Source organism: Oryza sativa, chromosome 9 (assembly GCF_034140825.1).
Source record: "Oryza sativa Japonica Group chromosome 9, ASM3414082v1".
Classification (NCBI taxonomy): Eukaryota; Viridiplantae; Streptophyta; class Magnoliopsida; order Poales; family Poaceae; genus Oryza; species Oryza sativa.
The window spans coordinates 27,222,863-27,238,125 of NC_089043.1; the positions used below are offsets into that span (position 1 = coordinate 27,222,863).

General features: G+C 42.3%; 3 protein-coding genes across 6 annotated transcripts; 2 read left to right on the top strand and 1 right to left on the bottom strand.

The window, feature by feature from the left end:
* Nucleotides 1–1,125: 1,125 nt before the first annotated feature.
* LOC4347915 (protein HESO1) lies at nt 1,126–6,056 on the top strand. Of its 4 annotated transcripts, XR_010734921.1 has the most exons (11): nt 1,126–1,528; nt 1,658–1,695; nt 1,790–1,978; nt 2,272–2,451; nt 3,069–3,253; nt 3,341–3,436; nt 3,816–3,861; nt 3,949–4,055; nt 4,521–4,622; nt 4,690–5,657; nt 5,767–6,056. XR_010734921.1 is itself a non-coding variant. In XM_026020144.2 (10 exons), the coding sequence occupies exons 1-10, from the start codon at nt 1,443–1,445 to the stop codon at nt 5,320–5,322; spliced, it is 1,662 nt and encodes a 553-aa protein (XP_025875929.2). In that variant the 5' UTR covers nt 1,126–1,442; the 3' UTR covers nt 5,323–5,768. The 4 variants fall into 4 exon arrangements, 3 of the variants coding, with proteins under 3 accessions (XP_025875929.2, XP_066160171.1, XP_066160172.1); XM_026020144.2 differs by having other exon boundaries at nt 4,690–5,768; XM_066304074.1 differs by lacking the exon at nt 3,816–3,861 and having other exon boundaries at nt 3,909–4,055; nt 4,690–5,768.
* A 6,951-nt stretch (nt 6,057–13,007) lies between these two features.
* LOC4347916 (probable 2-oxoglutarate-dependent dioxygenase SLC2) lies at nt 13,008–14,384 on the top strand. Its single transcript, XM_015757099.3, has one exon. The coding sequence runs from the start codon at nt 13,023–13,025 to the stop codon at nt 14,157–14,159; it is 1,137 nt and encodes a 378-aa protein (XP_015612585.1). The 5' UTR covers nt 13,008–13,022; the 3' UTR covers nt 14,160–14,384.
* On the bottom strand, nt 14,385–15,231 carry LOC9268195 (uncharacterized). Its single transcript, XM_015757100.3, has one exon. The coding sequence runs from the start codon at nt 15,173–15,175 to the stop codon at nt 14,591–14,593; it is 585 nt and encodes a 194-aa protein (XP_015612586.1). The 5' UTR covers nt 15,176–15,231; the 3' UTR covers nt 14,385–14,590.
* Nucleotides 15,232–15,263: the final 32 nt, after the last annotated feature.

The window sequence follows — 15,263 nt, forward strand, 5'->3', positions numbered from 1 at the left end:
TGATGCAGACAATACGCATAGACCTCGCTTGTTGAATGAAACTGGAGTGATCACGTTAAGAGAAAGTATAACAGTGAACTATAAGCCTATTATAAGCTTATCATCATCATCATCATATGAACGTAGAATGTTTATTCCCTCTGCCATTGAGCCACGTATACAATATTATATTAGTCATTGGATTAAGGAGGGATGGCTTGGATTGATCAAAAGCTAAGAGGCAAGAGAATGATCTAGAAGAGTGTGATCGTTTCTCTGGTTCCCAACACAGAGCAATAAACACAGACACGTGGCAACAATCCTGCTGGCCATCTCCAAGGAAAAAAGTAGCAGCCTCCTGCATTACTGCTGATTTTTTTTCTTCCAACTAACGATAAAGAAAACCGCTGTTTTCACCAGCTAATTAACCAGTTTGATGTGGCATCTACGCACGTATATTAAAGCTGAAACAACTCAAATTAGCCCTTCGTAAATACAACATATTTTATGGCCATATGTATAAATCGAATTTGTTGGAAGTGATATGTTTCAAGCAATGAGTGGAGGATATTCCCTCGAGAAATAAAAATCCACATCCCAATATTTAGTTCTAATTTTAATACATAAAAGGACATGTCATGGTCGCGCGAATGCACGATTTAATTAGCTAGTGTGGATGAGAGATGTAAAGGTTGGCTCTCATGCAAGAGCTAACTTAACACAATCTCCAAGATAAATACCTAGAGAGAGGAGAAAAAAATTGTAGACAATCTTATAGCTAATTTATTATATATGTTAGCTTTAAGATAGGCTAATAGTAGGAAGTAGGAAGTGTGCTATATTATTATTATCCTTGCTCTAATTGGTATATGAGATTGCTAGATTGACGACGGTTGTCTGTCTGTCTGTCTGTCATGTTTTGTAGTAGGAAGAACCCTAAGGATTAACGCTAATCAGCGTGATTATCAAATACTGTACTACTAACAGTTAAATTTAATCAGTAGGAAAGAGGCCGGGGGGTGCCGGGTGCGTGTTGATTTCCCGGTCATGAGTAGGATCGGGGGCGGTTGACCCGTGGATCCCCGGAGGATGTATATTAGACTAATAATAACTACTAGTATATCGCGAGTCTAAAAAGCCCATGTTATCCTCATTTCATTTCCCACCCCACCCAGTCCACCGGCGGCCACGCACGGACGGCGGCGGCGGCGGCGGCCAGGGACAGCGCACCGGCGGGGGCGGCGGTGGTAGCAACGCCCATTCCTCAACCACCCGTCATCCCTCGTCGCTCGTCACCCAGCGGCCTAGTCGGGTGGTACGGGATCCCTGCTCATCCGCCGGTCCTCTGCGGGGGCGGGGGCGACAAGTTGGGGAGCGCGGCGGGGCGTCGGAGGAGTTGACAGGAGTAGTTGCGCGAGTAGTCAGTATTCCAGCAGTGAGCGAGACTGACTTGTAGGACCCACATGACAGGAGAGGACACTACTCGATCCCCGCCACCATCTCCGCCGGCGGTCTTCTCCATGCCATCATCTTCCTCCGAAAGCACACAGTTAGTTGGCGTCCTCTACTCCAATCCAATCCTGTATTATTCCTTCCCGCTCGCTGGGGCTGGGAATATCATACTCCACTGGATCTCATATGTTTTCCTCTTTGATTTGATTGTTGGTGCTCCACCTAGGTCCAGTGACAGTGAGGTAAGCGCATGGGATCCCCAAGGTACGGTACTAGGCTACTAGCTGCTGCTCCCATTCATCTTCCATGCATTTTGCGCTAGCTCTCCTTTTAATTTCGATTTCCTGTTTCTCTTCAGTGTTACGCGCGCATGCCGAATGTCTCGAGTCGGAGGAGTTGGCAGCCCTGTCAGTCAATCGCACTCTTCTTCCTATTCTCGATAATTTGCTTCTTCAGGTGTATACTATGCTGCGCCCAAAACCACTTGATTACGAGCAACGGACTACCTTGGTTCATGTCTTCAACAACATAGCAAACCAAATCTTCGGTATGCTAAGAGGCATCATTTTTCTTTCATTTCCTTACTCATCTGCTTATTGCATACCCCTGTAATCGTTTCTAATACCAATGTTCATCTACTATCCTATACTAATGTTCTTCACAATACTCTACTTCACTACTTGGCCACTGTTTACCACTAGAAATCTAGAATATGCCTCCATATCTGTCAATACCTCCCAATGACTGTAAAACAACTCTTTATAAAGTGATAGTTTGATTAGTTGCTAAACATTGTCTCTAGCATGCTGATTGGCCATCCTCTTTAACAAATCATTTCAGGTAACAATAATGGGTTTCCAGTCGTGGAGGCATTTGGATCATTTACAATGGATTTATTTACCCCTAGAAGTGACCTGGACCTCTCTGTCAATTTTACTGCTAATACTGACGATCAGTATGCTCGCAAGAAAAAAATTTCTGCTATTAGGAAGTTCACCAAAGTTCTATATTCTCATCAAAGTAATTACTGCCTAGAGCACAGTATCTCTAAATATTCACTAGTACTTTGTGTGTCCACCAATTTTTATCATTAGGCTCCTTTGCATGAGTCACAAAGTTCCCAGGTCGATGGGATCGAGGAACGTGGTATGCTACTTGTGAGAGGTTTTTATAAGGTGGGAATGAAAATGCACCCACGTTTCCAGGATGGGGACGGCATTCCCCGGTGTCAAGGAATGCTTCCTTCGACCCCGTTTCCTGTGACATGCCACTTGGTTTTCTGATCTTACTTCCAATTGCAACGATAGCTCATACAGGGATAAAAAAAGGATATCAAAACTGACAACATTGCAGATGGTTTATATGTACTAAGCCTCAGTTGCTACTAAATCTCATAAAAGTGAAAAAAGCGCACTGCAAAAGTAATCATAGGATAATTAGTTCAAATCAGCTTATCTGAAAATTGGAGCTTTACAAAGTCACTGGGTGTGCCGACTGATATACTTCACTAATGGACCATCCTGGCCACTTTTTTTTTTCTTTTTTCAAATAGAGAAAGCATAAAAATAGCCCGCTATAATTATGCATCTTTCTAAGCCCATCTATCTCCAACTGCAGTAATATACTCACATTTTCAGGGAATGGAATTTTCTGTGGGGTTCTGCCTGTTGTAACTGCTAGGGTGCCTATTGTGAATGTTATTGATCGGGGAACTGGGATTGAGTGTGATATTACGGTTGAAAATAAAGATGGCATGACAAGATCAATGATCTTTAAGTTCATTTCTTCACTTGATCCAAGGTTTCAGATACTAAGTTACCTGGTAATGTAATCCCCTCCCCCGAGAAAAAAAGATATACTATACAAATGCAAGGTGATAACAATGTTCTTTTTTCTTTTGTGTTTGAAGGTGAAGTTCTGGGCTAAGATACATGATGTGAATAGCCCGAGAGAGCGAACGCTGAGCTCCATGTCAATAGTTTCATTAGTTGCTTTCCATTTGCAGGTACAGAGGATTTCACAATGCACTGTTTGACTATTATATGATGATTAGTTGTTTTCCCATATTTTGTTTCAACTATTGGATTTGAATCAATATGTCTAGCAAACAAAGAGGATTTTCACTAAAAAGTTTTTCATATCCTTATAATATCAAGGAATGATGCCAGGGGTTTATGTTGAATTTCAATTGAACAGATGAAGTCTTTTTACACATTCGTTTTGGAGTTTGTTGCATCGAACTTTATGAAACTGGGTGTTTTACTAGTAACTCACTAGATCTATGCTTAAGAAAACAAACATTTGGCATTTAATACTTCTTTTCCTTTTTTATATGAATAAGTATAAGTTGAATCTTCTTACCATTGGTGCAATGTGCAGCGCAGACCCGGGATCCTCCAATATTACCCCCGTTATCTGCCTTATTAAAAGGTTTTTGAAATAATTTTTTATCTTTGTTTTTTTTCATGTGCTGGCAGCAACTGAGTCACTCTGAGCTGATGATGAGATTCCTTGCAGATGGTTCAGATTTTGAAAGTGTTGAGAGGAATACGTTGGCATTTAAGGGGTTTGGGAGAACAAATAAAGAAACTGTAGCTGAACTGTTTGTATCGTTGATCAGTAAAGTGAGTTCCTTTGGGATATAACTTTTATATAGCTTTTATGTTTAAGTTACTTTCCTTATTAATAATGTGATTTGTTGACTCATTTAAATGTTCATTACTGTGCCTAGGTTCCTTTTGAACTCAGATTCTCCTTGTATCATTTTCTTTAAGAACTTTGGGTTAGGCAAGCCCAAACAAGATAATACTCGTCCAGAAATTCTCATAATGTACCCGTTCTAGCAGGATGTATTTGTTTGTTTGTGCTTTTGGGGCTTTTAGCTATTTTCATTACACGGAAAAATACATTGCACACTATTAATTTCAACGTTTTTTCCCCAATATTGCAATTAACATTTTTGTGTGTACAATTATTTGGTCACTTGTATTAGCTTGAACTTGTTTTAAAATTGTACCACCTTAATTACCATTGTGTGATAGTTTATTATGGTCGCTAATAAGTCACAAAGTTGGCCTTTTGTTCTCCAGCTATTATCAGCGGAGAGCTTATGGGAGCATGGGCTATGCGCTAGCAACTTTGAAGCATCATGGATCTCTAAGACCTGGAAGAAAGGAATTGGCAATTTAAATGTAAGATTTGTTTTGAATTAAGTATTATGCCCTCAACAAGAATTTTCCTTTACTCCTGTTCATGTAGGTTGAAGATTTCTTGGACCGGTCACAAAATTTTGCTAGGTCAGTTGGGAAAAAGGAGATGCAGAAGATTTGCAGATGTCTTCGAGATTGTGCTTTGAACTTGTTAGATTTCATGAGGGGTAAACTAGATACATCAAAGCTAAAGACCCTTCTGTTTGGATGCCTTAAACCAGATGAGCTAGTCAGTAAACCTCGTTTGAAGCGTGGCAAGAGAAAACGCAAGCCACAAACGAGCCCAGATAGCAGATATGGGCTCGGAAAGGGAAAGCATGCTGTGCACCTAGTAGGATCAGACCAGCATGCTAATTCTACAACTGCTGAAGCTCCTCAGGTTGTACATCGACATCCCACCCAGGCTAAGGCTAGTACTCAGTGTGCGCACAAGCCAACGCCACCTTTTGTTATTATCCCTTCTGGTTTTGGCTACAGTTTATCGCTTCAGTTGCCAGTGGCTCCTCAGCTTAGTCGAGGATTGCTGGGCCGACCCCCACCAGTTAATTTAGTTCACTTGAATAATGGAGCTCAGCTACCACAGCAAGGTCTGCTTCTTTCCCTGCCGTCCCAACAAGCAGCTGGCAGTAACAGTGGAGTTACTTATGCTGGAGCTCAGCAGCTTCAGCGCAACGAAAACTAGGATGATTAGATCTTGCTACTATTTTGCCAAGTTATATGGGTAAGAAAGAGTATGTACCCTTTGCATTGGCAAACGGAAACTTAGCTGTTCATGTTGGTGTGCTGCAGAAGGGATTACATCAGATCTTTTTGCTACTGATTGAAGTTGCAAAACTTTCTTTTGGAAGGCAAAGGCATGTGCTTCGGTTGTAAAAGTACGTACTGTATCACATAGTAGGTGGTTTCTGGGTGCTGAACCAGAAGAACTACATTTGTATATATGGGCTCCTGGGTTGTGTCAGCTCAGCCTTCCTTCAAACCATATGACACCCAACCCAAATGCAGCCTGCACTGCAGGTAGGTAAAATGTCTACCTGTAGTTTGTTCTGTATTTCTTTTTTGTACTATATCACTGTTAGGACAAATGTTTGGATAAGGTGACTGTTGATTTTGCTGTGTTTTCGAGTACGGGGAGATGATTTTGATGCCCCAACAAGCAAGGTCTTCGAGATTGCAGGACAGGGCAGGACAATGCTTGGATCGATGACGAAGGTGCATGCATGAATGCATGATTGGTGAAATTAAGTAAGCAAATCTTTGGGACACTTGACATAGCCAAAACGGGCTGCTTTCCATATCTATCAAACATGCATCACTTTGGTTGAAATGGGTCCGACCGACAGCATAAACACAACTTGCTCAACTTGTTGCCCATCAATAATAATATTAAAGCCTGTCTCTCTGTCTGCCTGATAACATAGCAGTGATAATTGATATTAAGGCCTTGTTTATTTGGGGAAAATTTTTGGATTTGGTTGTTACATTAAATATACGGACACACATTTAAAATATTAAATGTAGTTCAATAACAAAATAAATTACAGATTCCGCCAAGAAACCGCGAGATGAATTTATTAAGCCTAATTAATCTGTCATTAGCAAATGTTTACTGTAGCACCATATTGTCAAATCATAGTGTAATTATGCTTAAAAGATTCGTCTCGTAATTTGCATGTAATCTATGTAATTGGTTTTTTTTTCCTACATTTAATACTCCATGCATGTGTCTAAATATTTAATGTGACAACGTAAAAAATTTTGTTTTGGGAACTAAACAGGGCCTAATCTGTGCCTTGCAAAATTCGATTCGATCCATTCCAATTCAATTCAGTTGACACAAGATTGTATGCGCTGCACCATCACTCTCTGTCAGTCTGTCTGTCACCGAACAGTGCATTGCATCTATCTAAAGCTCCCACAATTGAAGAGACCCATCTTCATTCGCTGCCCCCGCTATCGAATAGTATTTGAATCTAGGACTTAATTGCGACGTGTGTTTGGTTCATTTGACAGATCTTGCAATTGTACATGCGGTATTGTTCTTAATTACCAGCTGACCACTGCGACGCAATTTTGGAATTTTAAGAATGTAAGATCATGAGAGGTCTCTGTAAAACGAATATGAAAAAGTCGGTGACAAAACCACATGACTTTGCATATGTATTCAACTCACGATCAGATCGATGGATCGGTTGCAAAAGACAATATAGTCACGGTGCATCGCAGGCATGAAACCTTTTAATTGCTACCTAGCTACTAGTACTATTCGTAGCAGCGAACGATTATTTGACTTAATTTGCATCCATGCAGATAATACAGATTCCAATCGAGTCGTACAGGGCAGTGATCTATCCAGTATCCATGCGTGTGTACCTGCAGTACATATAGTTTTTTTTTGCCGTAAATTTTAAGCATCTTAATTTACACTGTGCTCACTATCATATAGGTATAGCTCAATTAATCAAGTACGGGCCACGGCTGTCTTTGCATTCATCGGTCAATTAATCAAGCACTGTGGATCGATCGATACTTTGATAGATCAAGGCGTGGATGGGGTTATTTTCAAAATTGATTTTGAAAAGGCTTATGATAAAGTCAAATGGCAATTTCTCTAATAAACACTACGCATGAAGGGATTTTCTCAGCAATGGTGTCATTGGATTTCTAAAATGGTTGAAGGAGGAAGTGTCCGTATAAAAGTCAATGATGATTTGGGTAATAATTTTCAAACGCACAAAGGCCTGCAACAAGGGGATCCAATGTCGCCTATATTTTTCAATATTGTGGTTGATATGTTAGCGGTTCTCATTGAGAGAGCTAAAGGCGATGGTCAAATTAGAGGAGTCATTCCATATTTAGTGGACGATGGTTTGTCCATTCTACAATATGCTGATGATACAGTAATTTTTCTAGATCATGACCTTGAACAGGCCAAAAATATGAAAGCCATCCTATGTGTGTTCGAACAGCTCTCAGGGCTGAAAATAAACTTTCATAAAAGTGAGATTTTTTGTTTTGGGAAAGCCAAGGAAGTGGAGGATCAATATAGATAACTATTTGGTTGTAATTCTGGATCTTTCCCGTTTAGATATCTTGGTATTCCTATTCATTATCAGAAACTCCGGAATGTTGATTGGAAAGGAGTTGAAGATAGATTTGAGAGGAAACTCAGCACATGGAAAGGCAAAAACATGTCATATGGTGGGAGATTGGCCCTTCTAAACTCAGTTCTTTTGAGCCTTCCCTTGTTTATGTTATCCTTCTTTGAAATTCCACGAGGTGTGCTTCAAAGACTGGATTACTTTAGGTCATGTTTTTTTTGGAGTAATGATGACCGTAAAAGAAAATATAGACTAACTAAGTGGGAAAACATATGTCGACCAAAAGATCAAGGTGGACCTAGGTGTCCATAACCTTGATATAAAAAATAGCTGCTTATTAAGCAAATGGCTTTTCCAGTTGTTTAATGGTGAAGGCCTATGGCAAGACTTTTTGCGAAATAAATACTTAAAGGGTAAACCTCTTTCTGGTATGTCCAGCAAGATAGGTATTTCTCAGTTCTGGGCCGGTTTAATGAAAGTCAAAGACCAATTTCTTAGGTTTGGTTCTTTTAGATGTGGCAATGGGACAAACATAAGATTTTGGGAAGACACGTGGTTGGGATCACGTGCTTTCAAAGATCAATACCCTACATTATATAATGTGGCTCGAAAGAAGCAGTCTACTGTGCAGAGGTCATGAGCACAACGCCGCTAAATATCTCTTTTAGAAGAGCTATTGTTGGCCAAAAGCTAATCGAGTGGAACGATTTGATCCTCATGCTAGCTAATATAACTCTGTCAAATGAAAAGGACTGCTTTGTATGGTCGCTCCATAAGAATGGTCAATTTTCCATCAAATCTATGTATGCCGCGATCATGAACTGTAATGTTCGGATCAAAAAGAGAATTCTGTGGGACTTGAAAATTCCACTAAAGATCAAGGTCTTTATGTGGTTTCTTCACAAGAAAGTAATTCTAACAAAAGATAACCTGGCTAAAAGAAAATGGGGGGAGACAAACATTGTTCTTTCTGCTATGCACAAGAGACAATCCAACATCTTTTCTTTGAGTGTCATGTCGCTCAGTTTGTTTGGAGATGTGTGCTTTTTGCTTTTAATATCCCCCACCCCGTAATGCCAAAAACATTTTCGGTAATTGGCTTAGAGGGGTAACTAGGTCCATTAAGAAGATGATTCTAATTGGAGCTAGTGCTGTATGTTGGTCAATTTGGCATTGTCGCAATGATAAAGTTTTTAATGGTAAACAATTATCTAACCCTATGCAGGTTATCTTCATGTCTTCCTACTGGCTCCACTTTTGGTCTACAATGCTACCACAGGAGGAGCAGGATACTATGCGCAATGGTGCTACACTCTTGGAATCGGTAGCCAAGGATCTCTTATTCCACTATGGGTGGCGTAGTTCCATAAGAATTGCTAGCTAAAATATTTTACGTGGTTTAACGCTAGTCAATAATAAAGAGGAGTTGGGGATTTGTCCCATCACCTTATTTCTCATTTTGATTTACTTTTATATTACCTTTTTATTACTATTAAACTTATGGCTGTGTGTCTTATGACAGAAGCCGGAAATGTAATCCATTTCCATTATCTAAAAAAGATCAAGGCGTGGATGCCAGTGTGGCTACTACTTCCTCAGTGCTAAAATATAAGTATTTTTAAAGCAAAACATAGGTACTAAGAAACTACGTGAGACTAAATAAGAAATAACGTGATTGATTAAAAAGAGTAAATAGCTGAAAAATTTATATCAGCCATAGTTGTAATTGGTTGAGATAAGATGTTAGGTAACGAAATAACTATATTTTTAAAATAGAATTTAAATGCTAAAAATTACTATGGGCTAGTTTAGTTCGCGAAAAGAAAATTTTTGGTGTCACGTAGGATGTTTGACTGGATGTTGGAAGGGATTTTCAGACACGAATGAATGAACTAATTTCATAACTCACCTGGAAACCGCAAGACGAATATTTTGAGCTTAATTAATCCATCATTAGCACATGTGGGTTACTGTAGCATTTATGGCTAATTATGGATTAATTAGGCTCAAAAGATTCGTCTCGTGATTTCCCACCTTACTGTGTAATTAGTTTTTTAATCTATATTTAATGCTCCATGCATATGTTAAAAGATTTAATGTGATGTTTTTGGGAATTTTTTTTGGGAACTGGCCTATATTTTGGAGATGAAGGAAGTACCTGCTTACATTTGTCCAGATTCATAGCTAAAAATGCTTATATTTTGGGATGGAGGGAGTAGCTAGTAGCAGCAGCTAGGAATGGCATATAAAAAAGTCAGGGAGCTTAATTCGTGCATGTGTAGAATATTTCGTGCGGTTAGGTCATGGTTAAGTCATGTCTGGTCGGAAGCCTAGCTGAGGCAAAATCATGCATATGCATATGCTTTGCTACTCTACTAATCTACTTTGCTAGAGATAGATATCCAGGACAGAACGCATGCATTTTAATTTGGAAGCACTAAATTAATGACCGATCAATCGGTAGCCCATATATACAGTATATTCTTATTGTATTATTATTATAGTGCTAGTGCGAAATTTAGTGTGAATCAACACTGAATAAATATAGTGTCAATAAATCTAGGCCCAACATTTGTGGTCTGTCCGGGAGTACATTCCATATAATAAAAAACAGATTCCAATATATCGAATTGTTGATAATAATTAGTAATTACTGATGATCAAGCACCATGCAGAGATGCTGCAGGCATGATAGATTAAGCCCACTGAATATGATGCATGCAAATCCATCTCAGATCATGCTAGAACTTATTCTTGTTTCTAAATTAATATTAACATATCAAGTAGCAATTTAAGCACCTTTCTCTGAGTCGTACCGTGCCCTAACTCCCAAAGTATATCAAACCAAATCAAAGAAGGATATGCGCTGAAATGTAATTAACTGACATTTACTTCATCCATCTTCATTTTTTTTAAAAAAAGTGCACATGCACGTACCACACTTTTACGCCCGCTACACACCCACGTTGACACGTCCTGGCAAGAGTTCAAAGATAAAGTCATAAGAAAATACGAGCACATATGTTATGTTTCGGACTTACATCGGGCTAGACCATAAGAAATTGATTTTAACATATGGGTGAAATTAGACTCCTTCGTCCTAAAATAAATATACTTCTCTAGTTTAAAAGGAGCACACTAATCTAAGATGGAGGGAGTACGTAATTGATTGACATGATCTCTCTAGTATTTAATAACTTTGACCATATGCATTGGCTTCTCTTAGTATATGCTGTCCCACAAATTATTTGTCCCAAAATCAGATTAACTTGGTTTAAAAAGTATGTACCTTATTCATAGTCCCAGATTTATGTTCTTTCTAAACGTGTAGATCAAATATTCAAATATAGTCTTCCATTTTCATAGAGCAATGATATATAACATAATATTTTTTTAGAAATTTTAATCAACTAGCGTAATGCCTAATGCCCGTGGTGTTGCAATGGATCTTCTTTTTTTTTTAAAAAAAAAGTTCATTCTATATGTTTTTAAAGCCTCTAAAAGAAGTTATTTCTATTGTCTAATATGTCATGGAGTGATGAAAAATTTTATAATAAGGGTCGACTAACATATTTTTCATGTGCATGTAGGATCTTAGATTGTGTGGATATATAGGAAAAATGTAAAGCCTTCCCTCACTTTTTGTGGGCCTTGTATGGTAGTTGGGATGATGGTAGCATATCTTTTACTAAGATAAGTATAGATATATTTGAGTGACAAGAAATGCTTTGTAGAATGTGAATGGATTTCTCCGTGTATTGTTGGTCAAAATTAATTTTTATTTCATGTTGGTGATATGTTACATTAACCGTGAGATATATATAGTGATTTCATCAATCTCATGATGTGTTGACCCAACCTTTTTAAGTATATGTTTGGTTTGAGGGGCTAGATGGGTCAGGTTTGGGCAAACCCGTTTTTCAATATGTTTAGTTTGGAGAATGATCTTTGAAAATGACTATCCCCTTCAATGAGACATTTAACTTTAGGGTATTTACATAAAACACCTAACAAATATTGATAATTATGGACCGTGCCTTTAGCCCTAACCCTTCCTCTCCCCTCTCGTCACTCCCTACGTCACCCCAATTAGTGAGTTGTGAGCTCATGCACCTCCACACGATGCCTCCCGGCCTCGCCGGTTGACCAGAAGGGGTCAATGACACATGTAACCCCCTCCCTATACTCTTCCCCAAGTTGGTGGTGGTGAGTCTCCTAGCCTCGACAATTTCACATCGCTGGATCCGCCACCACCAGTTGCCGCCTCCTAATCACAAGCTTCAATTTGCCCCGCCGCAAACGCAGGCTTATATCCACTTCCCATCGTCGGGCCACCGCCTCCCACATCCATCCCTTTAAGCCTGGCGATTTTCCCCTCTTTTCCTCTCCCTACATCCACCTTGAACCCAGGAGTTTACCGGAGAAGAAAGAAGGAAGAGGTGGGTGACTGAAGCACAAATTGAATTGTATAATGTTAGGAATTTACAAGATTTTCTAAGATTAATAGCTTTAACAATTGCATGAACTTTAAAAAGGCGATAACCACAGTGCTAAAGTTCATCTATGACATAAATATTAGGGAAGGATCTAATATCAAATAATTAGAATGGGTGAGGCTTCGAACTTAGATCGTCTAGCCCACCACCTTGTGGAGCTAGCTGGAAGACCCCTGGGCATTTCTCAGCTAAAGTTCATATATGGGGGAGCGGATTCTAATTCCTCGAGGAGATATCCCCTCGTATACCTTTTTCTTTCAAATTTGATGCAAATAGTTGTGAAAAATTCTAAAAAAAATTGACAATGTATAGTATAATGATACCTACTAGTCCACCAAAATTCAAGTTTAAATTCGATCTACACATCGAGAAACAATAAAGACAAATTTAGATATAAACAGTACCCTACTATTCATAGGCTGAATTTGTCTTTTTTTTAATATCTTGACGTATGAGTTGAGTTTGGACTCAAGATTTTGTGGAGTTATATTTATGTGTTGTATGAATGTATAACCGTTTAGATGGTTTTTAGGTAAATGAGAGAACATCTCCTCGAGGAATTAGAATAGTTCCCCAGATATGGCCGCCCTGTGGGATTAGAAGGGAGAGATGATCGAGGGGAAGAGGAGGGAGAAGTGGGGAATTAAGGAAAAGATGATTTCATTTGCTCCGGGTGGACGGCTATAAATACACGCGGCTAATCAATGACTTGTTAAGCAAGCCAGACGCACTCCCACTTTTAATCATCTACTCCCACCCTAATTTAATTTAGACGGACCTAGTTAATGGCCATCCTGGAGAGAGCAGAGGAAGCCAACATCGGCGAAGGCTCAGGCTCGTCGGAGTGGGAGCTGGGCGTCCGGCAGCTGTGCGACAGCGGCATCACCACCCTGCCCGCCCGCTACGTCCTCCCGCCCGCCGACCGCCCCGCCCGCTACGTCACACCACCTGCTCTGCTCCCCGTCGTCGACCTTGCCGCCCTCCGTGCTCGAGACCCCTGTCAGCTCGCCGCGCTCCACGCCGCCTGCCGGGACTACGGCTTCTTCCAGCTTCTCAACCACGGCGTGCCCCCCGACGCCATGCTGTACGCCGCTCGCCGCTTCTTCTTCGACCTTCCCCTGCCCGCCCGTAAGCGCTACATGTCCGCCGACATCCGCGCCGCCGTCCGCTACGGCACCAGCTTCAACCAGCTCAACGACGCCGTCCTCTCCTGGCGCGACTTCCTCAAGCTACTCATCCGCGACACGCGCCGCCTCGCCGACGTCCTCCCCTCCTGGCCCGACGCCCCCGACGACCTCAGGCCGGCCGCCGCGGCGTACGCCACGGCGTGCCAGAGGCTGTTCCGGGAGCTCATGGAGGCGGCGCTGGATGCGCTGGGCATCGTGCGGTGCCGCCGCCAGCTGCTGGAGGAGTGCGACGCCGGGTCGCAGATGATGATGGTCAACTGCTTCCCGGCGTGCCCGGAGCCGGAGCTGACGCTGGGCATGCCGCCGCACTCCGACTACGGCCTGCTAACCATCCTCCTGCAGGACGAGGTGAGAGGGCTGGAGGTGAGCTACGGCGACGGCGGCGGGTGGGCGGTGGTGGAGCCGCTTCCCGGCGCGGTGGTGGTGAACGTGGGCGACCACCTGGAGATACTGAGCAACGGGCTGTACCGGAGCGTGCTGCACCGTGTGCGCGTGAACGGTCGGCGGGCGCGCGTGTCGGTGGCGTCGCTGCACAGCCTGGCGGCGGAGCGTGTGATCGGGCCGGCGGCGGAGCTGGTGGACGAGCAGCGGGGCAGGCCGCGGCGGTACATGGACACCGACATGGCCGCGTTCCTTGCCTACCTCGCCTCCGCAGAGGGCAACCACAAGTCCTTCCTCCACTCCCGCAGGATCAACACCATTTCTTCTTCCGGACTGACCCAACCCAGCAACTAAATTAATTAGCTGGACGTACGGACTCTCTATCTAATTACTAGTCGCCAAATTAAGAGTACGTCGTCCCTTCTAGCTAGTTCCTATACAAACATATCCACCCTGGTTGCAACTGTAGTGTTAAGCTAGCACGGAATCCATCACTGTACAAGCATGTGTGTACGTGCAGTGATTTAATTAATTAATTTGCTGAAAAATAATCCAAATTATATATTGTTAGGACGGTAATTAAGCAGCAAACAGGTACTAGTACTGACTGGACATCACAATCACATTAGCTAGCAAGGGAGATTACAGACTGATCTACTAGTAGCTCTGTACAGAGGCTACAACTAAAGCTTCAAATCCCCTGCACTTAATCGATCCTACGTACATACTCTGTTGAGCTAAGCAAACTGAAGCAATTAAAAGAAGGGAAACAGAGACTAGCTAGCTTAGGAAAGGTAGTTAGAGATGGCCTTGGTGCCCTCGGAGATGGCGTGGTTGGCGAGGTCGGCGGGGAGGACGAGGCGGACGGCGGACTGAACCTCACGGGAGGTGAGGGTGAGGCGGCCGGAGAGCTTGGAGAGGCGAGAGGCCTCGTCGGCGAGGCGCTCGAACATGTCGGCCATCATCATGTCGAGGACGTCCATGGTTTGGGCGGAGGCGCCCAAGTCAGGGTGCACCTGCTTCAGCACGCGCCACACGTACCTCTTGTACCCGCCATACTCCAATGCACCGCCTCTCCTCCTCCTACTCCTTTTTCTTCCATGCCCCGCGCGCTTCTTCTTCTTCGCTGCCGCCGCCTTGGGCTCGTTGGGGTCCTGCGTCTCTTGGCTCTGCAGCGGCACCACCGGCGGCGTCTCATCTGCAGCTGCACCCGTCTTGTTGTCGTCCACCTGCACAGTGACAGTGGGCTCCAGCTCCAGCTCCGCGGTGGTGGTGGTGAGCTGCACCACCTTGGTCTTGGTCTTCACCAACACTGCCACCTCCTTCTTCTTCTTCTTCTTGTTCGCTGCCTCCTTCTGCTTCGGAGCCATTTACCTACGTCAACCTGTGGCTTATTTGGGTTCTGCTTCAAGTCAGTGGATTATTTACCAAAGCTCCTCTCCTTTCCTTTCATTTATG